We start from the raw sequence: 27,740 nt of genomic DNA, 5'->3' as shown, positions 1-27,740 counted from the left end.
TGAGCTGTCACTGTATTGGTGGATTGTTCTTAGAAATCAGGAGTCCAATTTGCAGTTGATGATCCTGTAAATTTCCCTCCTATCATTGCTTTGGTTTCATATATCTGATTCTGTAATAGTTTACTAGAAGGAGATACTTTCATCCCCACCATTACTACAATTTTTTTACTCCTGTAATACATTTTTGGAATGGCAAAACGAAGAATTTTCTTTTTGCTCTTGTCTAGGTAAAAACCATCTAGTTAATATTTCTTCCTTTTAGTTTTTGGTTTGTTTCTGTTGCAGGAATGTGAAGAAACAGTGCAGAAAACCAGGCAAAAACTGTATGGCCTCGAACAAATCCGTGAGAAACTGGCCCACGAAAACAATTCCATGACAAACACATTATCAAATGCTCACAAAGCACGCTTATCCCTGCTGGCAGCCTGTGCACTGCTGTCAGGGGCCCTGTGTCCTCTCTACGGCAGACTGTGCTCTGTGTCTTGCCAAAGAGACATTCTCCAGGAACAGGTGAACCAGCACAAATTATTGAACCAGAAGATCATCAGCCTCCTTTATGCTCTCCCTACTAATGTGGGAAACAGCCAAGTTGAAGGCAGGCTGGGGCAGAGAAGAGCCAAGCACCTGATTTACGTCTTCCGAAGAGCTGTGATTGCAGTTCTGGCCGCTCACAGGCTGAGGGCTCTGGCCCGATATTCTGGCACCTTTTTCGTCTGGACAGATGGCTCCAGAGGATGCACTGGAATTCAAGTTTGTGTGGGAGAATCCAGAGGCAGGCATGTGTCACGTAAGTGAAATGTTCTCATGACAAATTATATGGTTAAGGAATAACAAAGAGCAAGATTATTATTATTGCTGGGACATAAAGACATAGTTAATGATATTTGGACAAATATTATTTATGTTTTTTATGTTGCTTGACAAATGTATTTCACTCTAAGAGGAAATGCCGAGTTTTATGTTAAGCATTGCAGGTAAAATTGCAATTATGCACATGAATTTAACACTATCTGGTATTTTTGATATTTGTGTTATGAATTTCAGAACTAGGTGCTACAGCATCTTCTCTGTGGTAAATATCTTGCAATGTTCCTAAATTATTAACCATCACCTTTTCTTTTTTTTTTTTTTTAGAAAAGGTATTTCCTTTTCTTTTTAAAATAATTTTTAATATTTATTTCCTAATAAAACCCACAAAAATGGCGTTTTTATTAAAGTAAAATATTAGCATAGGATTTTGAATTTTTCTTTAGAGGCTATGTCTACTTGCCCCTTTCTGTTGCCAGATCAGTTTATACTTCCCTCTGCAAGGACAAATGGTATATCATAAATGTTTTGCAAATTAGAAGATTAATCTACTGGTTTTTTTTAGTAATTCTGGAAGCATGCTTAAAATGGTCTAAATTGTCTTGACTAATTTGTTGTTTCTATGCTTATTTTTGGTTAATTTCTGAAAGAGCTGGAGTGTGCCGTATCTTAGTGATCCACTTATCCTGATAGCTGCAATTCTGTTTCCCAGGTTTTGAAGAGGAAGGAGTTGACTGTATTGAAGCACTTGATTGGTTGACTAGCTCTAACCTCTATACTGCAATAATCAGCTCCGTCTCTGAACTGGAGGATGTTCTGAGCACACAAGGTAATTTTAACACTGTATTGTTGTAGCAGAAATATATTAAAAATAAGTAAGTAAGGGTGGTCATATAATTTCTATTTTTATGATTTTATCTAAACTATTCTGGATCGTAGCTCTGAAGAGATATTTCTGAATATTATGATACACACCTTTGATGAGAGGTTATATCCTGACCTAGTCAATACAAATTTTAGTGGGGCTGTTTCCCTGAAGGAGTAATTTTATTGCAGGGTAAAATAATAACCGTCTTCTACATTCTCTGAATGATCACATCTCTGTACTGTTGGAACAGATTCATTTTCTTTAACACCTGATAGGATATTTTATATATATTTTATAGCCATGGAAGCAGAAGGCTGGAGAGTGTTTCTGGAGTTTATTTACAGTGAAAACTGATAAAGGCTTCCTTGGTTCATCTGCATTGCTGCCATCCCTGGTTCTTTATTAATCTCTAGTTTCAGAATCCCCACAATTTTGTCACAGAAAAAAAGGATATTAGAAGAGGGATAATTTATGTGAATAAAGGGAACTAGCAGGAGAAAGACAAGGTGGTGCATTTTCCAGAAGGCTAAATACTAAATTGGTATAAAAGTGCAGTTTCAGGCACTTTTTTCTTTGAGCATGCTGTTTTCAATAAATTGAGTTAATATCCTCAAAGGTCTATCAGATCTACATTAGCTTATAAGAACAAGTTTGCTTTTTGTTTGATGTAAATGTTAAGGATGCTTTTTATTATGGTTTTCTACTTTCTCATGTTTACTATCCTTTCTTTCAGTTAAGATAACCTTCTTCCCTTTAACCAAAATGAAAGGATAAATTCTTTCTCCAACAATCTTTTATTGGAGACTTTAGGTGAAAATAGTACTTCTATGTAAACAGAATTTGTAGTAGCCCTTGCTAGGGTTGGCAGGTGACAGGTTCAAACTTTTGCCCTTGTGTATGTCTTTTAGAGGTGGAGGAAAAAATGATAGTTTTGTCTTCATTTTCTTGGGTCTTAAATATGATTTATTTTATTGCTGACATAGCAGATTTTATAGCCCATCAACTTGTTTTTGTTTGCTGACAGAGAAACATAGCAGTCTTGCAGCAAGAAATATTGGAATTTTCACAAAGGCTTCATGCAGCAGAGATAGAGTCCCGCTCACTGCACCTGCAGCTTGCAGAATGCAGATGGGCTTTCAGTGAGATGCAAAAAGATGCTGAAAAGGCCCACAGACTGCAAGAGCAATTAAATGAACTTCAGCATGTAAGTACATTTGATTTGGAGGCTCTCTTGCTTAAAAGAGATTCTCCTTTCTACACATTTTTGATTTGTGTCCTTTTCGAAAACAAGCATAAAATTGATTTACTTTCAACAGAATTTTGCAGAAACCTTGCCTTGTAAATATCTCTAAACTAGAAGACAGATGTATTTAGAAAGACCCCTTTTCCACTGGAGTTTCCTTTTGATTTGTAGAAGGAGGTATCCTGTATAAAATGCAGTTTGGTGTTCATCAGTTTAGGTTCTCCCTTTTGTTGGAAATGTTGTGATGATTTATGTATCCTAAAAGAAGATTTCACTTCAACAGAGTAAAGTCAGCTGGAATGAGGGTATTCAATAAGAATGTTTATGAGAGGTTCATTAAATATAAATATAGCAGTTTAAACTCTGTATGGATGTTGATGAATGTTATAATAAATACAATACAAATTTTAGTAGGTCTGTTTCTCTGAAGAAGTAACTTTATGGTAGGGGAAAAAAGCCTTTTCCTACGTTCTCAGTAACACAAATGCACAAAATTCTCCTGAGTCTTTTACTGTTGCTGATTACCTTACTGAAACACTGTGGGTTCCCTAACCTGAAGCCTAGTTGTAGAACCTGGCAATGTGTCCTAATCCAAACAGTTCCAAGCAGATAATATGCTCTAGATGATGTCTCACTTATTGTCCTTCCTGTTCCTATCTAATAAAATGTATTTTCTTTTTCACTCCAAAATATCTAATCATCTTCAGTTCTGTTCTCAACAGGTTTTATTCCCTTAGTGCTTTGGGACAATTAGATGAAAATTTTATCACATTTTACTATCACATTTTAGATTGTAGTTGAAATGCAGATAATGATTTTCCTTGAAGAATTATTTCTTCTTTCTGGAACAGTTTTTGGAGGAGAAGAACAATCCACAAAGGTGTTTACAAGGATTAATAAGCTATCCACTAAAATTTTGATCATTGATCTGCATATTTTTCCTTCTAAATATTGAGGTTTTGCATCCTAGGGTCCTAATTTGAATAGAATAATGAATGCCAAGACTTTACATGAATGTTCTTTATAAAAAATACAGTAATTAACTGGTCTTCCGTCTTACTGTTCAGTGATCTGTCTTCATGTTAAAAAACCCTCAATACTAATCCTAAGCATGCATTTGTTTTAGAATTTGGTATGTTTGCAAGTGGAACTCACTCAGTGGTAGGGAAACCACTGAATATAGTTACAGAATCAGGCACAACTTGTTTTTCTCTCCAGAAAATCAACCAAGACAATATACATGAGGAGTTAGATAATGCTTTGCAGCGTGAGCAGGAGGCAAGATTGCTTTTACAAGAACACCAGCGACGGCTTCAGGAGCTGAGTAATAGACTGGAATTGCACTCATTTGCCAGCCCAGATAGAAGCCAAGCCGCTAATGTATCTCTGCTGGTAAGCCTATTCTTCTGGAACAGTCAACAGAATTTTACCTTTTGTTAAATAAGCCAAATAGTATAGTCCTTGTGAAAATAAAGCAACAGGAGTAAATACACACACGCTACTCAGTCTGATGGAATTTTAGGCTACTGAGACAACACTTCAAAGACTCCTTTTAAATTTTTTTTAAAGCTATCTATGTTTTATTTTTAACGATTTAAGGAAAATACTTCAAGGGGGGTTTGTTTTGGGGGTTTTTGCCTACAATAATTTTGTTTTCTAAAACACATTTATACATAGCAAATATACTAAAAACTAGGGATTTCTGAATCAGTAATGCTTTTTCTAGGAAATTCATAAAACCTTAGTATGCAGTGGTCCAAATCTACTTCGCAATCAATTTGTCTTCCACGTTGGTCAGTAGCCAGTGGCATAAAGTGAAGTTTATTTGGGCTAAAGAGTAACTCTGCTCTCTGTCTGCTGTGGCAGAACCTCTCTAACACAATGGAGCAGCTGAGGAGCAGAGACCAGGTTCTGTATCACCAGAAAAGACTCCAGGAAGACACGGAGCAGGACCAGCAGCAGCTTCAGGAGACTCTTGAGGAGGCAGAACCTGCCCTCAAACTGGGAGTAAAGTGAGCACAGGGGCCTGGGGGATGTCACTTAAAGTAAATAAAAATTTAAATTCCTACTTCCATGGGCAGGGTTTTAGCCCTGTACAGTGTAAGGTTAGAAGAGAAAAGTACATATGTCTCTTTTATTTTTAAATTCAGGGATAGTCTTCTAAAAACAAAAGTGTTAGTTCAAAATACTAGGTCATACATTTTATGCAGTTATCCCATAATAGTGCTCCAAATTCTGGGTGCTGAAATAACTAGCAAACAAAATACCTGTTCTATCTTACTGCTCTGACAACATCTCTTTGGCAGATCCTTAAAGTTTTGTTTACTTAGGAAATGATTGCTTGTTCTCTGTGTTTCCACACCATCTTTTTGTAGACAGATACAATTTATTTATAGTGAATACAGAAGCATCAGATAGGGGACAGGTCTTTGCCACCAAAGGTACTGAAACCCATTTTGGACCTAGCCTTTCCTGTGGTACAAGATAGATCTTTGTTCTGATTTTAGGGAGTTTTGGATTTAGCCCTAATCCCCACACCACTACACAACAACCCTGAGTGAAGGGAAAGGCTCAGGCACAGGTCTTGAAAAGTCAAAAGGAGCCCCCTTGACTTGAAGGAGGTTATTGCTAAGCTATTTTTACACCATGTGAAAAATTAAATCTTTGCAGATTTTGTTTTCTAATACTTATCATAGCATGAAATATGTATTATGAATGTTGTTGTTCCATGGCTAGGATCTAAAAAAAATTAGTTAATTAAAATTTCTCATCATACCTGGGATTATTCAACCCCTGAAGAGCAACATCTGAGAAGCTTTAAGGGTTTTATGCACCAGAGATATAATGCAATTTGCATAGTCCTCAATGAAATGTTTAACAAGCTAATTAAAATTATCAAATCATACCAAATGATGGTAGGATTTGATCAATCAAGTGTCACCTGCAAAAGACTTGTTCTAGAAAGCATTCCGTTTTCATCCTGCCCCGATCTATTTTGGGCATTTCAGTAAAGAGCATTCCTTGTGGCCATACATATATCCAGTAAAGGTTATTTTAATGAAAAGTGACTTTAAAATTGGCATTTTTTCCCTGTATAGAGCAGCTGAATGTCAACCAAGAAAGCTACCCTTCTCTTCATTATTATAGCAACTCTTCACAACAAATAGGGTTTTTTTCTCCTTTTGGAACATATAAGCAAAGCAGATGAAATAAACAGAATCTGTCTGTGTTTTCCAATACAAGAATATAATACCACCCTGCTAGAGACTTTTTATGACCTCTATATCCAAGCCATAATACTTGTTCATTGATAGACCTATAATTACATCTACTTGAATTGCTTATCCTCAACAGAATCATCTTTCATATGGAAATGAACCAAATAGTGGTACCTTAACTATTTTTAGGGCTTGCATTGGAGATATGAAAAAGAGAGAAAATCTGAACAGTTTATAACTGTTATAATAATCAACAATTATTTTACAAGACATGACCTCCATAAAGTAGCAGAAGATTAATTTCTACATTGGCAGAGCATCAGTTCCATAAAGTTACTCCATTATTTTGTTTTGTTTTGTTTTTTCTTGTATAATAGAGACAAAGAGTTGCTCATCAATCATATGAAAGCTGTGGAAGATGCCCTGAATGAGGTAAGAATTGGAACTGTTCCCTCTGATTTGTGTTTCCAAACATGCCAAAGCCTTAGAACTGCTTCTTCTCAGGGGAAGAGAGAAGTTGTTGCAAAGCAACTTCCTTTTCTTAGTGTTGAAGTTTCCCTGCTAAACTTCTTCCATCTTAATAAACCACAGTGAAATAAAATGCAGGTTTGTAGTACACACACAACTTGTTCTAAATGTAGAAGTTATGCCAAAATCCACTTTCCTTCCCTCACTGAGCATTATTTCTGGTTGACAAGTGAAGACTAATGGAACACACAAATTTTATGGTTAATCCTCTACTGAATAATGAGAGGTCACATACTTGGTGGCCATATTTGACTTTGTCTGCTCCTTTAGCTTATGAAACATCATAAATAGGAAAAGAAAAGGCAGGAAATCATAATCTTTGGTCAGAAACTTCTGTGGTATTTTTTTAAATCATATTTTAAACTTAATAGTAATCTCAAATTTTCCTTCTGACTTGTACAATTGTGCCCTGTTATAGGACTATTTGAAGGTCTAATAAAGATGTACATATTAATTATTTAGGAGAAAGGACTATTTTCAACTCTAGCTCTAAAGGCAGATGGTTTCATAACTTTTTAATCTAGAGCAGCATAGAGCAAAAGAAGTGTTTTCATTACCTTGGAGTGTTGATTTCCCTTACTACATCTTTAATTCCTAGCAACATGGGATTCTCTTCTCTATTTTAGTTTCTGCGTTCACCAAAACTGTTGTTAATTATATTTTCAGATATCTTTTTCAAGTCTCTTTCCTTTAATGCTCATAGAAAATGACAGAACCTAAACTGCATTTATCACCTACAGCAAACTGTGCTGATAGAAAATTTTCTTTGGGCCACCACCAGCTTCATACTGGCTTCTTTCAGACTTTGGAAGTGAATGTCATGCAGCAACTGCCGTGTTTTCACAGTAGTACATATGTGCCATGTCCTTGGCCGTTCTCTTTTCTGACCAGGGCAAGGTGCTTTTTTTATTTTCTTGGTAGCATTCTCTCCCAGCACTGTGAATTAGAGATTTATTTGCAATGAAAATTCAATCATTTGTACTTTATTCATGGATGTTAGGTCCGGTGATCAATGCAAGTCTACTCAATGGGCTCAAGGGGACCCAGTTCATCCCAGCTGGTGTGTCTGAAGGAGAATTACCACTGGTACTGGGTTTTTTTGCCCTTTAGGCCAAAGAGGAGGCCGTGGCAGGTGCTGCAGCAGCCACGCCGCTCCCCAGCCTGCAGCTGGAGACCCTTTCAGAGGAAGCAGTGAGGGGCAAGCCAGAGGCTTTGTCGTTCCAGGTTAGAGTCTAAAACCAATCCTGTTTCATTTTTTCTGTTTTAATTTTCTTTCATTTTTGGCATCTGAGACACAACAGGCAGATAGACTGCTCTGAGCATGTGGAGAGCAAAAAGCTTCAAAACGATTACAGTCAACAGCAGAAAAACAATGTCCATGTATACTCTTGCACATGGTATTTCAGAGATGATGGTAACTTTTAATTTTGCAGTTCAGCGTCAAATAACTGATGGGAATATAAACATGGACAGAAGTATATGTACCTGAAAATTAATATCCCTCTATCTCCCTCTTTTTTTTCCCATTAATATACACAAGACTAATTAAAAAAGAAAAAAAATAAAACACAAACAAAACTAAAACCAAGTAAGGTTCCCACAAACAAACAAAACCAACTAAATAAAAAATACAAGATTTTCATACTCCATTTTGGTCAGTACCAGATTTTTTTCAACCCACAGTTCTAGAATAAATTATGGAGTTTTGAGCAGTCCTCATTTAAAAAACCTGATATTTAGAATGTTTAATATAGAAGCTATTTTGCTCATGTAGCTTCTACATAAATATAATAATTATATTTGTTATATTAATTTATTATAAATATAATTAATATTATATATAAATACTGATTTTGTTAAGACAAAAGAATAAGTAGGAAAAAAGATAAATTAACAGAAAATGTACCATAGTTTTGGCTCTAAACATAGATTCAGTGGATTCAGTGCAATGTCTCCTCATTGTTTTTAAGTTTGATGTCTTCTGCAGAAACTAGCCATTAGTCTTTATAGCTGTGCAGAATATATTAGTGTCAAGACAGATTTTTTTTCCCAATGAGAGAGCAAAAGGCAGAGTGAGTCATATTTCTTTCATTGTACTTCTCTGTCTGAAGAGCAGGTAATCGAGTAAATTGCAAGGATCTTAGACAAAATAAGTATTTCATACAGTGTGTAAGTTTCTGCAGTAATGCCTTACAATTTGTTCTAGATTTTCTGTTCTAATGTAGTATAAAATTGCAGGATCAGGGTCACAAAATCAAACGTTCAAGAAAGATAGATTCTAAGCTGTAAAATTCTCAGTGTTGCTCTCTTGCATGCATACATGCCTGATAAAGATATAAATTATGTATGTATTATCGTGTTTCCGCACTAAAAGATGGAAATACGGAATATGCAATAATTTGAGATTCCCATGAGGCTTAATTAGCACAGATGAACTTTTCCATCAAAGGGTAGAATTAAAAATGTTTTCCCAGTACAGTGATCCATTTTAGAGCTGCACAAAAGGTTCCATGTGTGGCATCTTTTCACAGGAGGCATTGTTGCAATCACAGGTTTTAAATCCTGCTTTTCTAATTCGGTGGTGGATGCAGCTTCTTTTTTCTTTTTATCCCATCCCAACTCCCAGTCTTTTTGACCTCAGAATGATTGCAGAAGCATCTGCAGCCTGTTCCCTCTTTCTCTCCTGAAGAGAATCAGAAATACAAAAAGTCCAATTTCATATTTGCACAAAGTGCTTGTGGTATAATTAACATAGTAGAGTACATGCTGGGGAGCTCGCTGCTGGGACAGACTGGTAAAGTTCATGTTCACCTGGCAGCCTCAGGTGCACTTGGTAACTCAGGACATATACAAACAGCACCAATGGCTCACAGTCTGTGTCACTGTGAACTTCCTTTTCTCCATCCATTTTCCTCTTTCTCCTTTTCCCCATCTCTCTTTCCACCTTTTCCCTCTCTCTCTTCTGCCCTCATCTCTACTTCCTGTTTGATTCCTTTCCAAGCTCATTATTGAGGTTTTATTATGAAATTTGCCTTTTATAGACAGAGGTCACCTAATGGATTTTAGTTTTACTTTATGCCAAACTGTATGGAGGGCAATCCTGCAATCTTGAGTGAAGTAACGAGTTAGGAGTCACTTTAGGAGCACTTGTCATTAAAAGCAGTGCAGTTGTTTGCAGACACATCCTCTAGAACTGCGTTAATTAGTCTATGGTGAGCACAATTCAATTAAAGGCCTTATAATCTGCAAGAATCCTCTTTCAGAACTAGAACCACAGCACCAAGACATTTTGTAGATTCTTTCTGATGACAAAAGATGTGATATGGGTTGGTTTGACACTGCTGGTTCCTAGAAACCACAATGAAATAACCTGATTGAATTTAGCAGTGTTAACAACTATTCTGAAAATCAGCAATGAGAAACCAAGGAAAGAAAAAAACTACAAAAATCTTTGTAAACCTGTTTGTGGTAATAAGCTGATTTTTGTCTGTATCACAAGTTTACATTCAAAAGATCAGTGTCATACTATCTGAATGGGAAAATAATCACAAATAAAATGTGATTAACCATTGTAAAGAAGACCAATAAGTTCAACAAATAGTTGAGACTACTTGAGATACATATAAAGTTACCAGTACTGCCAAATCATCTGTGCTCTTTTGTCCTGCTAATTTTATCATTAATCCAATCAATATAACAAAATTGGGACATTCTTCCACTGCATACATGGAAATAGTTACATTTTTCCAATTATAGTGCAATCAGATTATTTGTTTGCAGAGGTCTGTAGGTTTGTGACGTTTCTTCTGTTACTACCATTTTTTTTTTCCCCCCCTGTGGAGTGGAAGGATTAATCAATTGACTCATCTTGGAAGTGTGAACATTAGCCTGAAACTGTGTGGCCATTTTTTGTGAACAGAAATTGAACCTGCACTAAGTCTTGTATTGAAATAAAATGAAAAAATTGTATCAAGAGCTCAATGCTGTACTGCATACTTGAAAACGTCTCATCAAAGCATCTTCTTACTAGGGTGTGGACTCATTCTCTGCTCCTCAATGATATCAATATTCAATATTTTAGAAAAAATACAAAATCCAGCGTTAGATGTTTTGATGTTTAAGTCCTGGGATGACATTATGCCTGGCTTACAATCTGTATTTGATCTCTTTGCTAAAAAGAAATGTTTTGTCTTTTGTAAAAAAATTGGATGTGTGCTATTTGGCATTTAAGTGTAGCTTGCCTGGCACTAATGATTCCTTCTACTTTTATTTAAAGCACGTGCTTAGACACTATGGATCTCTACTCATTGGCAGCTTCCAAAGTTAAAGCATTAACATCAGGAAGGGAATCTTCACAGATTCACTTTGAACCCTTAACTGCTGAGCCTCTTACTCCTGCTGCTGATGGTAAGTCTGCTTTTCAAGTAATTGCAGTCACTTGGATGTGGGTTACCAGACAGCATCTCCCTTCATGCTGCACAGCTTCTGTAGGCAAATACAGCAATACTTGATTGTAATGATAACGGAGAGCAATAAAATTAGTGCAAAGAGAAATGTTCTGAGACAATTTTCAAAAGAGAAAGGGGATAGTGAAACCTAATACAGGGATTGAAATTACTATTGTAAGTTTTCTTCCTACTGGTTGCTATTTGATTGTGCATTTTTGGTTTAAGTTCAGACTTGTTGCTTGATTGGTTGGATTCTAGGTTTTTTTGTTTTGGTTATTTTTGGGGTTTTTTTTGTTTGTTTGTTTTTTTGTTTTGTTTTGTTTTGGGGAGTGGTGAGTGGGTGGGTGTTAGTTTGGGGATTTTTTTTATATTTCCTTCCTTCCTTCCTTCCTTCCTTCCTTCCTTCCTTCCTTCCTTCCTTCCTTCCTTCCTTCCTTCCTTCCTTCCTTCCTTCCTTCCTTCCTTCCTTCCTTCCTTCCTTCCTTCCTTCCTTCCTTCCTTCCTTCCTTCCTTCCTTCCTTCCTTCCTTCCTTCCTTCCTTCCTTCCTTCCTTCCTTCCTTCCTTCCTTCCTTCCTTCCTTCCTTCCTTCCTTCCTTCCTTCCTTCCTTCCTTCCTTCCTTCCTTCCCTCCTTCCCTCCTTCCCTCCTTCCCTCCTTCCCTCCTTCCCTCCTTCCCTCCTTCCCTCCTTCCCTCCTTCCCTCCTTCCCTCCTTCCCTCCTTCCTTCCTTCCTTCCTTCCCTCCTTCCTTCCTTCCTTCCTTCCTTCCTTCCTTCCTTCCTTCCTTCCTTCCTTCCTTCCTTCCTTCCTTCCTTCCTTCCTTCCTTCCTTCCTTCCTTCCTTCCTTCCTTCCTTCCTTCCTTCCTTCCTTCCTTCCTTCCTTCCTTCCTTCCTTCCTTCCTTCCTTCCTTCCTTCCTTCCTTCCCTCCTTCCCTCCTTCCCTCCTTCCCTACCTCCCTACCTCCCTACCTCCCTACCTCCCTCTTTCCTTCTCTCTTTTTTATCTTTCCTTGTCTCTTTCTCTTTCCTTCTTTTTCCTTATTTTTCTTTCTTTTTCTTTCTCTTTCTTTTTCTATACTTTGTTTTTTTTTTTTACCAAAGCGTTTTCCTTTCTTTCTGTTATAAATCATTAGCTTTTCTGTAACAGCCTGTGCTTGTGCCCTAAACCCCTTCAGTTCTGTCCATTTCCTTGCTTTTTCACATTTACTTTTTTTGAACAGAATCCTTGCAAGTTCACTTTTCCCTCAAAGAAGCTGGTTCCCCTCCTGCTGGTGCTGCTCCTTCTGCTCCTGATGGTAAGTCTGCTTTTCAAGAAATTATAGTTTCTTAGATGTTATTTTCCAGACAGCATCTCCTTTCATGCTGCTCAGCTTCCATAGGTAAATACAACATTACTTGATTTTACACATAATGGAGCAATAAAAGTAGTGCTAACTGAAATGATCTATGACTTTTCAGAAGAGAAAGGGGATGGTGAAAGATAAAACAGGGATTAAAATTGCTAGTGTTACCAATTTTTTTCCTCTATTGGTCCTGATTTGCTTAGGTTTTTGTTTGGGTTTGGTTTGTTGAATCTTTTGTTATTGGGTAGTTGTTGTGGTGGTTGGGTGGGTATTTTCATTTACAGTTTTTGATTTTTGTTATTATTGTTTTCCCTTCCTTTCCCTTGATTTTTTACTGAAGTCTTTTTTCCTTTCTTACTCTTAGAAACTATTAACATTTCTGTAATGGCCTTTCTTTGCAACCATAACCCCTTCAGTTCTGTGCATTTCCTGGCTTTTTAAAGTTTAATTCCTCCAAACAGAATCTTTGCAAGTTCAATTTCAACCCGAAGCAACTGGATCGCCACGTCCTCCTCCTCCTGCTGCTCCTGCTGCTCCTGCTGCTCCTGCTGCTGATGGTAGGTCTCCATTATTGTCACTTGGACGTGGGCTCCTTGCTAGCATCTCCTTTCATACTGCACAGCTTCTGTAGGCAAATACAACAATAATTTTAAGTGTAAACATAATGGAGCAATAAAAGTAGTGTTAACAGAAATGTTCTGTAACTTTTCAGAAGAGAAAGTTGGATGATAGCAGAGGGATCAAAATTACTAGAGTAATTTATTTTTTCTATTGGAGCCCCTTTGCTTAGATTTTTAAATTTTCCTTTGGTTTTGGTTGCTTGGTGAGTTGGATTTTTTGGTTATGAGGAGTGTTTGCTGTGGGGTGGGTGTGTGGTTTTGGGTTCTTTTTTTTTTGTATTCCTGTTTTTGTTTTCCTCCCTCCTTCCCTCCTTCCCTCCCTTCTTTCCTCCCTCCCTACCTCCCTCTCTCCTTCCCCTTCTCTTCCTTCTCTTCCTTCTCTTTCCTTTTGTTTTTTTTTAACAAAGCTTTTTCCATTCTTTCTATTAGAAACCATTAACATTTTGTAATACCCTTTCCTTGCAACTATAACCATTCCAGTACTCTGCATGTCCTTGCTTTTAAAATGTACTTTCTCCAAGCAGAAACTTTGCAAGGTCACTTTGAACCCAAAACTGGTGATACACCTCCTGCTCCTGTTCCTGCTCCAGACGGTAAGTCTGCTTTTCAAGCAATTTCAGTCACTTGGATGTGGGTTCCTAGCCAGCATCTCCCTTCATGCTGCACGGCTTCTGTAGGCAAAATCAGCAATACTTACATGTCAGCATAATGGAGCAATACAACCAGTGCAAACACAAAAATTCTGAGCCATTTTTCAGAAGAGAGGGAATGGTGAAAGTTAACACAATTTGTTTGTAAGTGCTTGCCACATTTTGTAATGGCTTTTTCTATTAGTCCTTATTTGCTTAGATATTCTACGTTTTCATTTAGCTCTAGTTGCTTGGTAGGTTGCAATTTTTTGTTTTGGGGATTGTTGATGGTGGGTGTGTGTGTGTTTCTTTTTTGCTTTTTTTATTGCCAATTTTAATTTCTTCCCTTCCCTTCCCTTCCCTTCCTCTTCCCCTTCCCCTTCCCCTTCCCCTTCCCCTTCCCCTTCCCCTTCCCCTTCCCCTTCCCCTTCCCCTTCCCCTTCCCCGTCCCCTTCCCCTTCCCCTTCCCCTTCCCCTTCCCCTTCCCCTTCCCCTTCCCCTTCCCCTTCCCATTCCCCTTCCCCTTCCCCTTTCCCGAACTTACCTTCCCAGAACTTACGTTCCCTTCCCTTCCCAGAACTTACCTTTCTTTCCTTTTTTTTTTTTTTTTTTAACCAAAGGCTTTTTCCTTTCTTTTTGTTATAAACCACTAACATTTCTGAAATAGCCTTTCCTTGCAACCATAACCTCTTCAGTTCTCTGCATTTCCTGGCTTTTTTCAACTTTTTCTTTTGAAAAAGTAAACTCTGGAAAGTAAATTTACTTTCCCTGAACAGACTCTTTTGGACCTCGCTTTGTGCCCAAAGGAGCTGCTGCACCTCCTGCTCCTGATGGGAATCTGCCTTTCAAACAATTACAGTCACTTGGGTCCCCAGCCAGCATCTCCCTTCACACTGCACAGCTTCTGTAGGCAAATACCACAATCTTTAATTGTCAACATATACTGGAGCATTAAAATTAGTGGTAACAGAAATATTCTAAGACATCTTTTAGAAGAGAATGGTGGTGCTGAAAGCAAACCCAGCATTAAAATTACTACTTCTTCTGTTCCTGAATAGCAGGCTGATTAAAAGAGACCCCTAGGGAGTGCGGCGACCCAGAGCGGGCAAACGGGAGCGTGGCAAGGCTCTGAGGGAGCGGCACGGCAGTTTGCGTGGCAGATGAACAAGCAGAGTTCCAGCTTTTGTTGCCTCTCAGATTTACTGTGTGTTGTGTGCAGTGTTTCTGTTGGTTGGTTGGTTTGGGGTTTCTGGTAGTAATGGTTTTTACGTGATTGAAAACTGTAGTTAGTACAAGAGCATGTAACCAGATGGAACCCTCCAAAAAGGATGTGTCTGTGCAGACCCATTCCTGTGTGGAGTGTTTGAGCTTATCAGTGCTTTCAGGGGGCATTGCAGAGGGAACCTGCTTGTGGTGTGAACACGTGAATCATCTCCTTTCACTTGTGGCCGAGCTTAGAGAGGAAGTTGAAAGACTAAGGAGCATCAGGGAAAGTGAAAGATTGGCAGAGTTCAGCCCTTCCATCCTTGAGGGAGGCCCACCAAGAGTCAGAGGACTCCTGTGCCTCTCACTGTTAGGCAATAGAAGGACACCTGGTAGATGAAGGGGAGTGGAAATGGGTTCCTACTCGAGGAGGTAATAATAAAAACTCCTCCTGACTCTCACTCCCAAGCCAGGTGCCACTTCAGAATAGGTATGAACGCCTGGAGAATCAGCCAGATGATTTAGAAGAAAATTATCTGCCCAGTGAGCCTCCCAGTTATGATTAATCTGTGAGAAGGACTACCACCTCTAAGATCAAAAAGAAAAGAAGGTTAATCATGGTGGGTGATTTCCTTCTGAGGGGAACAGAGGCCCCCACATGTCGACTGGACCCACCCCACAGAGAGGTCTGCTGCCTCCCTGGGGCCTGGGTATGGGATATCACTGAGAGACTTCCTGGGCTGATTCAGCTCTCTGGTTATTACCCACTACTGATACCTCAGGCTGGCAGTGATGAGATTGAAAAGAGGTGTGTCAGGGCAATTAAAAGGGGCTTTAGGGCACTGGGACAAGTAGTTGTACAGGGCTACAGGTAGTCTTTTCCTCAGTCCCTTTGGTGGCTGTGAGAAACCGTGAAAGGAATAGGAGATCTCACATTATCAGGAAGTGGCTCAAGGGTTGCTGCCTTGCTGCCATAAGGAGAATTTTGGATTCTTTGATCATGGGGCAACTTTTACAACACCTGCTCTACTGGAACGAGATGGGCTCCATCTCTCTGGTAAGGGTAGCAGGTTTTTAGCTTGTGAACTGGCAGAACTTGTTGAGAGGACTTTGAACAAGGTTTGAAGGGGGAAGAGGATGCAATTGGACTGTCTGGAAGCCAGCCCAAGGCTGGTAAACCTGAGATAGGAGTGAAATCAGCTGCCCAGCTGAGGTGCATTGTTACCTACTGCACGCAGCATGGATAATAAACAAGAAGAGCTGGAGGCCATGGTCCAAGAGCAGAGCTATGATGTAATTGCCATCACAGAAGTGTGGTGGGGTGACTCACATGGCTGGAATTCTGCACTGGATGGATACAAGTTCTTCAGAAGAGACAGGAAAGGCGGAAGAGGTGGAGGGGTAACCCTTGATATTTGCAAGGCTTTGGATGCCATAGGTATTGAAACTAATGACGATGAAGTTGCCTATGAGTAAGAATTAAGGGGAAGGCCAACAAAACTGATATCCTACTGTGAGTCTGTTATTGTCCACCCAGTCAGGAAGAAGTGGTGGAGAACTCATTCTACAAGCAACCTGAGCATGTTTCTGGATCATCAGCCATTGTTCTTGCTGGCAATTTCAACCTTCCAGACATCTGCTGGGAACTCAATACAGCTGAAAAAAGGCAGTGCAGGGAATTTTTACAGTTTGTGGAGGACAATTTTTTGTCACAGCTGGTGGGTGAGCCCACCAGGGAAGGGACTATGTTAGATTTGTTATTTGCAAATAGAGATGGGCTGGTGGGAAATGGAGGCCGCTTAGGACACAGTGATCATGAAATTATAGCATTCTCACTATTTGGTGAAATCAGAAGGAACATTAATATGACTTTCACACTGGACTTCTAGAGGGCACACTTCAGCCTACTCAGGAGACTTATTCAGAAAGTTCCTTGGGAAGCAGTTCTTAAAAACAAAGGAGTTCAGGAAGGGTGGGCGTGCTTCAAAACAGAGATCTCGAGGGCACAGGAACAGACTGTCCCTGTGTGCTGAGAGATAAGACGACAAGGCAAACACCCAACCTGGATGGGCAAGGAGGTTTTGGAGGAGCTTAGGAATAAAAAAGTGATGCATTATTTTTGGAAGGAGGTTTCTCAGGAGGCATTTAAGGGGACTCCTAGAGTATGTAGGAAAAAAGTTAGGGAGGCCAAAGCTCTGTTTGAACTTAAAATGGCAACATTTGTAAAGGATGATAAAAAATGGTTTTATAAATACAGTAATGGTAAAAGGAAGAGTAAGAACAACCTTTGTTCTTTATTAGATGCAGAAGGGAACTTAGTAACTGCAGATGAGGAGAAGGCAGAAGTGCTTAATGTCTTCTTTGCCTCAGATTTTAGTTGGAAGACTTGCTTTCAGGACAACTGTCCTCCTGAGTTGGTAGATGGTGTCAGGGAGCAGAATGAGCCCCCTGTTATCCAGGAGGAGGCAGTCACAGTATTGCTGAGATGCTTGGATGTTCATAAATCTATGGGCCTGGATGGGATCCACCCCAGGGTGATGAGAGAGATGGCAGATGAGCTTGTGAAGCCACTCTCTATCATTTACCAGCAGTCCTGGCTCACTGGTAAGGTTCTAGATGACTGGAAGCTGGCCAATGTGACACCTATTCATAAAAAGGGGGGGAAGGAAGATCCTGTTAATTATAGGCCGTTTAGCCTGACCTCAGTACCCGGTAAGGTGATGGAACAGTTTACACTGAGTGTCATCCCACAGCGCTTACAGGATGGCCAGGGTGTCAGACACAGCTAGCAGGGGTTTAGGAGGGGTAGGTTGTGTCTGACCAACCTGATCTCCTTTTATGACCAAATGACCCACTTGATGGATGCAGGAAAGGCTGTGGATGTTGTGTATTTGGACTCCAGCTCTGTCTCCCACAGCAAACTCCTGGAGAAGCTGCAGCCCCCACAGCTGGGACAGGAGCACTCTGTGCTGGGCTCAGAACTGGCTGGATGGCCGGCCCAAAGAGTGGTGGTGAACAGTGCTGCATCCAGCTGGGGACAGGCACCAGTGGTGTCCCTCAGGGCTCTGTGCTGGAACCAGTCCTGTTTAATATCTTTATTAATGACATAGAGGAGGGGATTGAGTCTTTCATTAGTAAGTTTGTGTATGACACTAAGCTGGGAGTTTGTGTCAATCTGTTGGAGGGTAGGAGAGCTCTGCAGAGAGACCTGGAATGGTCGAATGGATGGGCAGAGTACAAGAGGATGAAGTTGAATAAGTCCAAGTGCCAAGTCCTGCATTGTGGCCACAATAACTCCTACAATGTTATAGGCTGGGGACAGTGTAACTGGACAGGGCTCGGGTGGAAAACGACCTGGGGGTGTTGAGAGCTGGCTCAACATAAGCCAGCAGTGTGCCCTGATGGCCAAGATGGCCAATGGCATCCTGGCCTCTATCAGGATGCCAACAGCATCCTGGCCATCAGGAGCAGGGATGTTATCCTTCCCCTGTACTCAGCAATGGTGAGGCTGCACCTTGAGTGCTGTGTCCAGTTCTGGGCCCTCAGTTTGGGAAGGACATTGAGATGCTTGAGCGCATCCAGAGGAGGGCAACGAGGCTGGTGAGGGGCTTGGAACACAAGTCCTGTGAGGAATGACTGAGGGAGATGGGGGTGCTTGGCCTGGAGAAAAGGAGACTCAGAGGTGACCTTATTACTCTCTTCAACTCCCTGAAACGTGGTCATAGTTACGTGGGGGTTGGTCTCTTTCTCCAGGCAGCACTGACAGAACCAGAGGACACAGTCACAAGCTGCACCAAGGGAAATATGGGTTGGATATAGGGAAGAATATTTTTATAGAAAGGGTGGTAAAGTTCTGTAATGACCTGCCCAGGGAGGTGATGAAGTCACCATCCCTGGATGTGTTTAAAAGAAGACTGGATGTGGCACGCAGTGCTATGTTTTAGTTGACGTGTTAAGGCATGGGTTGGACTCGATGATCTTTAAGGTCTTTTCCAACCTAGTCATTCTATGAATACTGCGAATTCTGTGAATATTGTGGGGTTTTTTAATTGGCCCCCATTTGCATGGGTATTTCTGAGTTTTGCTTTGGTTGGTTGGATTTTTTTTTTGGTTTTGGTTTTGTGGAGTAGCAGTAGCGGATGGGTGGGTGGGTTTTTGTTTTTTGACTTTTTAAATGATTTTTTGTAATTTTCTATGTTATAGAAAATATAGAAAATGTCTTTCATTATGTTATAAAGCATTAATATTTTTTAATCATATTTTCTTGTAAATATAACCATTTCAGTTCTGTGCATTTACTTTCTTTTTAAAATTTACCTCCTCTGAAGTAAATTTAATATCTCTGAACAGATATTTTCGGTTAGCGTTGCACTGAAAGCACCCTGTATAGATGCAAATACAAAGGCAAATACAACAACAATTATTGAAAACATAATGGAGCATTAAAATAATGAAAACAGAAATGTTGTGTATCTTTTTAAAGGAGAGAAAGGGGATGATGAAAGCTAAGACAGGGATTTAAATTATTTCTGGAATTGTTTTTCCTATTGTCCCCTATTTCCTTGTGGTGTTGTTTTGTTGTTGTTGTTGTTTTGTTTTTGTTTTTATTATTTTTTTTTAGTTTGGTTTCTTGTTTTGGATGCTTGGTTGCTTGTAGGTTTTTGGTTTTGGGGAGTGGTTGAGGTGAGTATATGGGTGTTTGCTTTTTGATTTTTTCCTTTTATTACGTGTTTTAATTGTTTTCTTTCTTTTTTTTTTTAATAATAAAAGTGTTTTTCCTTTCTTTCTGCTATAAACCATTAACATTTTGTGACAGCCTTTTCTTTCAACCATAACCATTTCCAGTCTGTGCATTTCCTTGGTTTTTAAATCTTACTTTTACTCAACAGCTATTTTTCAGCCTCATGTTTCACCCCAAGCAGCTGGTAGACCTATTGCTCCTCCTGCTCCAGCTCCTGCTCCAGCTCCAGCTCCAGCTCCAGCTCCTGCTCCTGCTCCAGCTCCTGCTCCTGATGGTAAGTCTGTTTTTCAAGCAATTATAGTCTATTGGATGGGGGTTCCTAGGCAGCATCTCCCTCCATGCTGCACAGCTTCTGTAGGCAAATACAATACTCGATTTTAAACGTAATGGAGCAAATAAACTAGTGCAAACAGAAATGTTGTGATACTTTTTTCAGAAGAGAAAGGGGATGGTGAGTACTGTAATTTTTTTTCCTATTGGTCCCTAATTGCTTGGATATTTTTGATTTTATTTGATTTTATTTTAGATTTGCTTGCTTGGTTGGTTGAATTTTTTGGTTTTGGGGAGTGGTGGGGGTGGGTGGGTTTTTGTTTTTAATTTTTTTCTTTTATTTCTTCTTTCTGTTTATATTTTTAACTGAAAACTTTTTCCTTTCATTATGTTATAAACCATTAACTTTTTTTAAAGGTTTTTTCTTTCAACCATAACCATTTCAGTTCTTTGCATTTCCTTTTTTTTTTTTTTTATTTACCTTCTTTGACGTAAATTTACTTTCTGTGAACAGGTACTTTTCAGCCTCTTTTTTCACTCCGAGCAGCTGGTAAACCCACTGCTCCTCCTTTTCCTGCTGATGGTAAGTCCGCATTTCAAGCAACTGCTGTCAGTTGGACATGGGTTCAGAGCCAGCATCTCCCTTCATGCTGCACAGTTTCTGTAGGCAAATACAACAATACTTAATGCATTTCTTTGCATTCCATTTTTTTTAAATTACTTCCTCTGAAGTAAATTTACTTTCACTGATCAGAGTCTTTTTGGTGTCACTTTGAACCCAAATCAGCTGGTACCTTGTACTGTGTCCTAGTTTGAAAACTAACCAGTGCGAGATTCCAAGTCAGAACTAGTATTTCATAGGACAATTAAAATAAAGGCAGAAAACACTGGCCTAAAGAGTCAGGATACAACCTGACACCCTGTTGGTCAGGGTGGTGGTAGCAGTCTGATAAAATGGTGGCTGCAGTCCTGCTGAAGTGATAGATGTGTTTCTGCTGAAGTAGTGATCCTGTAGAAGGGTCTGGTCTTCCTCTGTAGATCCAGAGGTAGTTATGCAGCTCTTGTCCTCTGGAAATCCAGTTGGTAAGGTTGTTCTGGTGTTCCAGCTCTCAGATTATATCCAGGTACAAATGCTTGACTCTCCCCATTGGGCAGAGCATCTCACAATGGGATGATGGAATTTTATGGGTGATGCAGTGAGGCCTTGATGGCCCATTGGCAGACACAGGCCTCTGGAAGGAGTCGTCAGGAATGAGTCATGGAGAGGATAAAGAATACTGCCCCATTTCTCTTAACAGCTGATGTAGATGGTAATAGAATACATACCTCTGGGTTGCATCTTATGTGATACCCTAAGACACTGAAGTAAATGTACTTTCTCTGAACAGATTCCTTTCAACATCGCATTGAACCCCAAGAAGCTGCTACACCTCGTACTCCTGGTCCTGATGGTAAGTGTGCTTGTCAAGCAATTATTGTCCACAGTATTGGATGTGCATTCAGAGCCAGCCTCTCCCTTCATGCCACAGAGCTTCTGCAGACAATATAACAATACTTCATTGTAAACATAATGGAGCAATTACACTACTGCTAACATTTTGAATATGCCATTTCTTGCAAACATAACCCTTCCAGTTCTGTGCATTTCCTTGCTTTTTAAAATTTACCTCCTCTGAAGTGATTTTACTTTCACTGAACAGACTCTTTCTGGCTTCCTGTTTCATCCCAAGCAGCTCGTGCACCTCCTGCACCTGCTCATGCTCGTGATGGTAAGTCTGCTTGTCAAGCAATTGGGATGTGGGTTCCTAGGCAGCATCTCCCTCATGCTGCACAGCTTCTGTAGGCAAATACAATAGTCCTTAATTGCAAATACTATGAAGCAGTAAAACTGGTGCTAACAGCAAAGTTGTGAGATGTTCTCAGAAGAGAAAGAGGATGGGGAAAGCTAACACAGGAAATAAAATTACTACTATAGGGTTTTTTCCTATTGGTCTCCATTTGCTTGGACATATTTGGTTTTCATTTGGGTTTGGTTGGTGGGTTGTTTGGATTCTTTTGATTTTGGAGACTAATGGTTGTGGGTGGGTGCATGTTTCATGTTTTTGGTTTGGTTTTTTTTTTTTTTTTTTTACTATTTTAAATTTCTTTCTTTCCTTTGGTTTTTTTGGGTTTTTCTTTTGGGATTTTTGTTGTTGTGTTGTTGTTGTTATTGTTCTTTTTTACCAAAGACTTTTTCCTTCCTTTATGTTATAAACCAATACTTGTAATGGCCTTTCCTTGCCACCACGCCATTTCAGTGCTGTGCAATTCCTATAAAACAAAAACAATTTTTAGATTGAAAATTACTTTCTCTTCATAGAATCTTTCTGGGGTCGAATTGGACACCAACTAGCCGGAACACCTCCTGCACATGCTGGTGACAGTGATGGTAAATCTGCTTTTCAAGCAATTTCAGTCACTTGGATGTGGGTTCCTAGCCAGCATTTCCCTTCATGCTGCACGGCTTCTGTAGGCAAAATCAGCAATATTTACATGTCAGCATAATGGAGCCATACAACCAGTGCAAACACAAACATTCTGAGCTATTTTTCAGAAGAGAGAGTGGATGGTGAAAGCTAATACAGGGATTAAAACAAAGGGATTAAAATGAATGCTATTATCTTTTTATTTTATTAGTCCCCACTTGCTTAGATATTCTAAGTTTTAATTTGCTTGGTAGGTTGGATTTTTTGGGGGTGTATGTTTGGTGTGTGTTTTGTTTTTTGATTTTTTTTTTAATTGTAATTTTTAATTTCCTTCCTTCCTTTGTGCCTTCCAGCTTCTCTCCCACCATCCCATCCCTTCCCTTCCCTTCCCTTCCCTTCCCTTCCCTTCCCTTCCCTTCCCTTCCCTTCCCTTCCCTTCCCTTCCCTTCCCTTCCCTTCCCTTCCCTTCCCTTCCCTTCCCTTCCCTTCCCTTCCCTTCCCTTCCCTTCCCTTCCCTTCCCTTCCCTTCCCTTCCCTTCCCTTCCCTTCCCTTCCCTTCCCTTCCCTTCCCTTCCCTTCCCTTCCCTTCCCTTCCCTTCCCTTCCCTTCCCTTCCCTTCCCTTCCCTTCCCTTCCCTTCCCTTCCCTTCCCTTCCCTTCCCTTCCCTTCCCTTCCCTTCCCTTCCCTTCCCTTCCCTTCCCTTCCCTTCCCTTCCCTTCCCTTCCCTTCCCTTCCCTTCCCTTCCCTTCCCTTCCCTTCCCTTCCCTTCCCTTCCCTTCCCTTCCCTTCCCTTCCCTTCCCTTCCCTTCCCTTCCCTTCCCTTCCCTTCCCTTCCCTTCCCTTCCCTTCCCTTCCCTTCCCTTCCCTTCCCTTCCCTCACCTCCCTTCACCTCACCTCACCTCACCTCACCTCACCTCACCTCACCTCACCTCACCTCACCTCACCTCACCTCACCTCACCTCACCTCACCTTCCCTTCCCTCCTTTTATCAAAAGGCTTTTTTCTTTTTTTTTCAGTTATAAACCACTAACGTTTCATAAATAGCCTTTCCTTTCAACAATAACCCCTTCAGTTCTCTGCATTTCCTGGATTTTTTAACTTTTTCTTTTGAAAAAGTAAACTCTGGAAAGTAAATTTACTTTCCCTGAACAGACTCTTTTGGACCTCGCTTTGTGCCCAAAGGAGCAGCAGCAGCGCAGTGTTGGCGCTGTTAGGGCCAGTGCTGTCACAGCACTGGAGCCTGGAGGCCTTGGCTCCGGACAGCGACTGGGATGCTGATAGTGAGGAGGGGAGCCCGGTGCCTGCCTCACACAGCACCCCAAGCCCCTCATCTGCCCCGCTGGGAGCCCAGGCCCCCTGGGAGGAGCCGGAGAGGGCAGTGTTGGCGCTGGCAGGGCCAGTGCTGTCACAGCACTGGAGCCTGGAGGCCTTGGCTCCGGACAGCGACTGGGACTTTGACATTGAGGAAGAGAGCCAGGTTCCTGCCCCACACAGAACCCCCAGCCCCTTGTCTGCCCCTCTGGGAGCCCAGGACCTCTGGGAGGAGCTGGAGAGGGCAGTGTTGGCACTGGCAGGGCCAGTGCTGTCACAGCACTGGAGCCTGGAGGCCTTGGCTTCGAACAGCGACTGGTCATCCAACAGTGACAAAGAGGAAGAAGAAGTAGAGCCAGAGCTGTCCCAGGGGACAGTCTCGCTCATCCAAGAGCTGTCCCAGGAGGAGGACGATGTGAGCTCCAGCTCTGGGGAGAAGCCTGTGGGCCCAGTGAAGGAGGGGGACACCCAGCCTTCTCCCCCAGAGGGGCCCAGCTCTGCCAGCCCCGTGGGCACAGAGGTGGCAGCAGAGGCAGCCCCTGCCCTACCCAGCGCCTCTCCTCTCCCCGGCAGTCCCACGGAGGCCGAGCCGGCAGCTGCTGCCCCGTCCGGAGCTGCTGAGGAGGCAGCAGCAGGGTCAGGACTGGCAGTGCAGGAGAAGACGGACGACTCCAATGAGGAAATGAAATTCTGGCAATTCTTGTATGACCTGGAGCCTTTCCTGGTTGGAGACCCAGAACTGTCCCAGGAAGTGTCCTACTATGAACAATACACAGAGGAAGATCTGCCCCACGGTGTAGTCAGCAGCTCCCAAGGCCCCTCCGACTGGGAAGAATACCCTGAGCAAGTGCTGTGCGGAGGAGATGTCGTCAGCTGCGCAGAACTTTCGGACTGGGAAGAATACCTTGGCCAGAAGGTGTCCAGAGGGAATGGCAGCAGACCCTCAGGACTCTCCAGCTGGGGCGACGACAGCGACACGGGGCTCGTGCAGGAGAACTGGCCCCAGCACGTCATCTTGGCCAAGCCCTTGTGCCCCGAGGACGATGAGTGGGACGATGTGAGCCTCCTGGAGCTGCCCCCAGAAGACAAGAAAGACCAGAAAAGGAAAGTTTTTGTGGCAGAGGGGCTCCCAGTGCCCGTCCCTCAGGAGGCCTGGGCTGAGTGCCCGGCACAGGAGCCGTGCAGCCAAGGGCCGGCGCCTGCCCCGCACAGCCCCCCCAGCCCCTGGCCTGCCCGGCTGAGAGCCCAGGCCCTCCGCGGGCAGCCGGCTGCCCCCAGGAAACGTCCCTCCCGCTTCAGGCGGGCGCTGCGGGCGCTGCGGGGGCTGTTCCGCTGTCCCTGCCTCAGGCCACGGACGGAGGAGTAAAACAGACACGGAAAAGGGTGAAGAGGAGGAAGAGAAGGAAGGTTAAGAACAGGAAGAACATGAAGATGACCGCTCCTGCCAGTCCCGCTCCTCTGTGTCGGAGCAGCAGCTCTTCGGCTCGGCTCGAGGGGCTCAGAGATTGCTGCTGCAGCTCCTCCAAATCTGGGAAGAGAAAAGCCTTTGGATGGGCCAGACAAGCCAAGCAAAACCCAAGCAGGCAGAGCCACGAAGGCCTGGGCAGTGAGGCTTGGAAAATGCCCACCCAAAGAGCCCAAAGCTCCCCCATCCCTGCCCCGCACACACCCGGCCCCGGGCTGGAAGGTGCAATAACCATTTCTTGGGCACAAAGCAGAGGCTCCTGGAACAGACTCTCAGCACAAACCCCTCCGGGACAACGGCAAAGAAGACCAAGACAAAGAAGATGAAGACAAAGACACAGAAAAAGAGGACACCGACGACTCAGCAGATGAAGATGATGAAGACAGTGAAGAAGATGACGACAAATAGGATGAAGAAGATGAAGAAGACAACAAAGAGGAAGAAGACAAAGATGAAGACAGTGAAGAAGATGACGACAAATAGGATGAAGAAGATGAAGAAGACAACAAAGAGGAAGAAGACAAAGATGAAGACAGTGAAGAAGATGACGACAAATAGGATGAAGAAGATGAAGAAGACAACAAAGAGGAAGAAGACAAAGATGAAGACTAAAAAGACAAGACATAGAATGTTGATTTAAGAATAGATAGAAGAAGTATAGTAATAAGAATTTAGAAATACTTAGAAGAAGAAGAGTACTAGGAATAGGAGTAAGAATTTCAAAATATGTAGAAGAAGAATAATAGGAATAAGAATTTTTACATATGTAGAAGAAGAAGAATAGGAATAGGAATAAGAGTTTTAAAATATGTAGAAGAAGAATAGGAATAGGAATAAGAATATAAAAATACATAGAAGTAGCAAACAAGAAGAATAGTAAAGTGTTGGAAGAAGATAAACCATAAGAAGAATAAGAATAGGAAAGTGAAGAGAAAATTGAAGAAATAAATAAAACTTAGAAATAATTTATTGTTATTAGATATTGTATATTTATATTACAGTCTATGCAATAAAAACATTAATGTACCATATGCTGTAATCACAATGCATCATAACGCCCCCACGCAGTTCCCGTTAGTGAAGAATCTGTGTGTTTGCTAACAACGTCGGTAAGGCCCCAGAGCAGAGTGCCCAGATTCCGTGTCCTGTCTCTCCGAGGTGCCGATGCACTGTCCCAGCCCGAGCCACGGAGCGCCCCGCGGGCAGCGCGGGCTCAGCCCCAGCGGCAGCGGGAGAGTTTCCGGCCGGGCCGGCGGGGCAGGGCTGTCGCTGCTCTCTGCGGGCAAACGGGAGGCGCAGGCTGAGCCCGGCTGGCAGAGAGCTGTGCCGGGCAGCCCTTTGCAGCAGGGCTGTGCAGGCAGCACAGCGAAGGCAGCGGAGCCCCGCTCTGCCGCTGCCCGTGGCCGGGGAGCCGGGCCGGGGCTGTTCCTGCAGCCCTGCCTGCCTCCAGCAGCCCTGGGCCGGGCGGGAGGGGTTCCCCCGCTGCAGCCCCAGCTGAGGCAGCAGCAGCAGCTCTGTGCTGCTCCTGACACATCCCTGCGGCAGCAGCTGCACGGGGCTGTGCAGCCGCAGAGCCCAAAGCAGCGCAGCAGCAGCGCAGCTCTGGGGCTCTGCTGCTGCTGCTGCTGCTGCTGCTGGGCAGCCCCACAGGGCTCAGGGCTGAGCAGCCGTGGCTGGAGCCCGCTCCTGGCTCCTCCAGCCTCGGGGCTGCTCCTCTGCTGCTCCAGGGCAGGGCCTTTCTCCGGTGTTGGCTTTTCTTTCTGCTGGGAGAGCTCTCACAGAACCCCAGAATCCCTGGGGCTGGAAAAGCCCTCCCAGCCCAGGGAGTCCCAGCTGGGCCCATGCCCACCTTGTCCCCAGCCCAGAGCACTCAGTGCCACCTCCAGGGGACACCTGCAGGGATGGGCACTCCAAAGCTCCCTGGGCAGCCCCTGCCAGGGCCTGAGCCCCTTTCCATGGGGAAATTGCTGCTGCTGTCCCAGCTGAGCCTGCCCTGGCCCAGCCTGAGGCCATTTCCCCTTGTCCGGTCCCTGTTCCCTGGAGCAGAGCCCGACCCCCTGGCTGTCCCCTCCTGACACGGGCTACAGAAGAATTGTTCCTTTCCTGGGCCCTCTCCTCCTCTTCTCTGCTTTCCAAAACTAAACCGGAATCACTGAAGGATGACAAATGCCACACGAATATTTGGGACTGGATGTTGGACCATTTCTTGTGTCCACAGGGACAACCAAGTGTCTCCCTCCTCCCGTGCCCAAAATCCAACAGCAGAGAGTCCCTAGGCCAGCATTCTCTCTGTGGGAGCAGCAGGAGGGAAGTTTGAGGACTTCTGCAGCCCTGAGAGAGGGGAAGGCAGGAAATCTCCTTTCTTTCTGTCTTTTCCACACCAAAGGAGACTCCTGCAATGGGAAAAGGAATTGTTCACGGTGGAGCTGCCCCCTGGGGCTCCAGCCCATAGGAGAGGCCTGGGGCGAAGCCAGGCTCCTCATAAAACAGGAAAGCTGGACAGGACAAACACACATCAAACCAATATGGTTAATTAAACGTTCTCCGTTTATTAGTGAGAAGATGGCACTTTACACACACTT

The 27,740-nt window shown here is 42.6% G+C and overlaps 1 protein-coding gene across 2 annotated transcripts; it reads left to right on the top strand.

Moving 5' to 3' along the window:
* The first annotated feature begins 1,876 nt into the window (after window positions 1-1,876).
* On the top strand, window positions 1,877-22,501 carry LOC140681911 (uncharacterized). 2 transcript variants are annotated; one of them, XM_072922612.1, is made up of 13 exons: window positions 1,877-2,879; window positions 4,137-4,310; window positions 4,785-4,930; window positions 6,514-6,568; window positions 10,941-11,071; window positions 12,331-12,405; window positions 12,915-13,010; window positions 13,598-13,666; window positions 19,795-19,920; window positions 20,431-20,499; window positions 21,305-21,367; window positions 21,617-21,685; window positions 22,276-22,501. In XM_072922612.1, exons 4-13 carry the CDS (start codon window positions 6,564-6,566, stop codon window positions 22,458-22,460), a joined length of 888 nt encoding a protein of 295 aa, XP_072778713.1. In that variant the 5' UTR covers window positions 1,877-2,879; window positions 4,137-4,310; window positions 4,785-4,930; window positions 6,514-6,563; the 3' UTR covers window positions 22,461-22,501. The 2 variants fall into 2 exon arrangements, with proteins under 2 accessions (XP_072778713.1, XP_072778714.1); XM_072922613.1 differs by lacking the exons at window positions 1,877-2,879; window positions 4,137-4,310; window positions 4,785-4,930; window positions 6,514-6,568 and having other exon boundaries at window positions 10,939-11,071; window positions 22,276-22,452.
* The last annotated feature ends 5,239 nt before the right edge of the window (window positions 22,502-27,740 follow it).

This window comes from Taeniopygia guttata, chromosome Z (assembly GCF_048771995.1).
Source record: "Taeniopygia guttata chromosome Z, bTaeGut7.mat, whole genome shotgun sequence".
Lineage (NCBI taxonomy): Eukaryota > Metazoa > Chordata > Aves > Passeriformes > Estrildidae > Taeniopygia > Taeniopygia guttata.
This window is presented reverse-complemented; position numbering and strand designations above follow the sequence as displayed.

Bases quoted from the DNA above. Each gene is read 5' to 3' on its own strand.
- LOC140681911 (XM_072922612.1), top strand. The intron at 11,072-12,330 runs GTAAGTCTGCTT...TTTTTTGAACAG, and splicing joins TCTTACTCCTGCTGCTGATG to AATCCTTGCAAGTTCACTTT. The intron at 21,686-22,275 runs GTAAGTCTGCTT...TTCTCTTCATAG, and splicing joins ACCTGCTCATGCTCGTGATG to AATCTTTCTGGGGTCGAATT.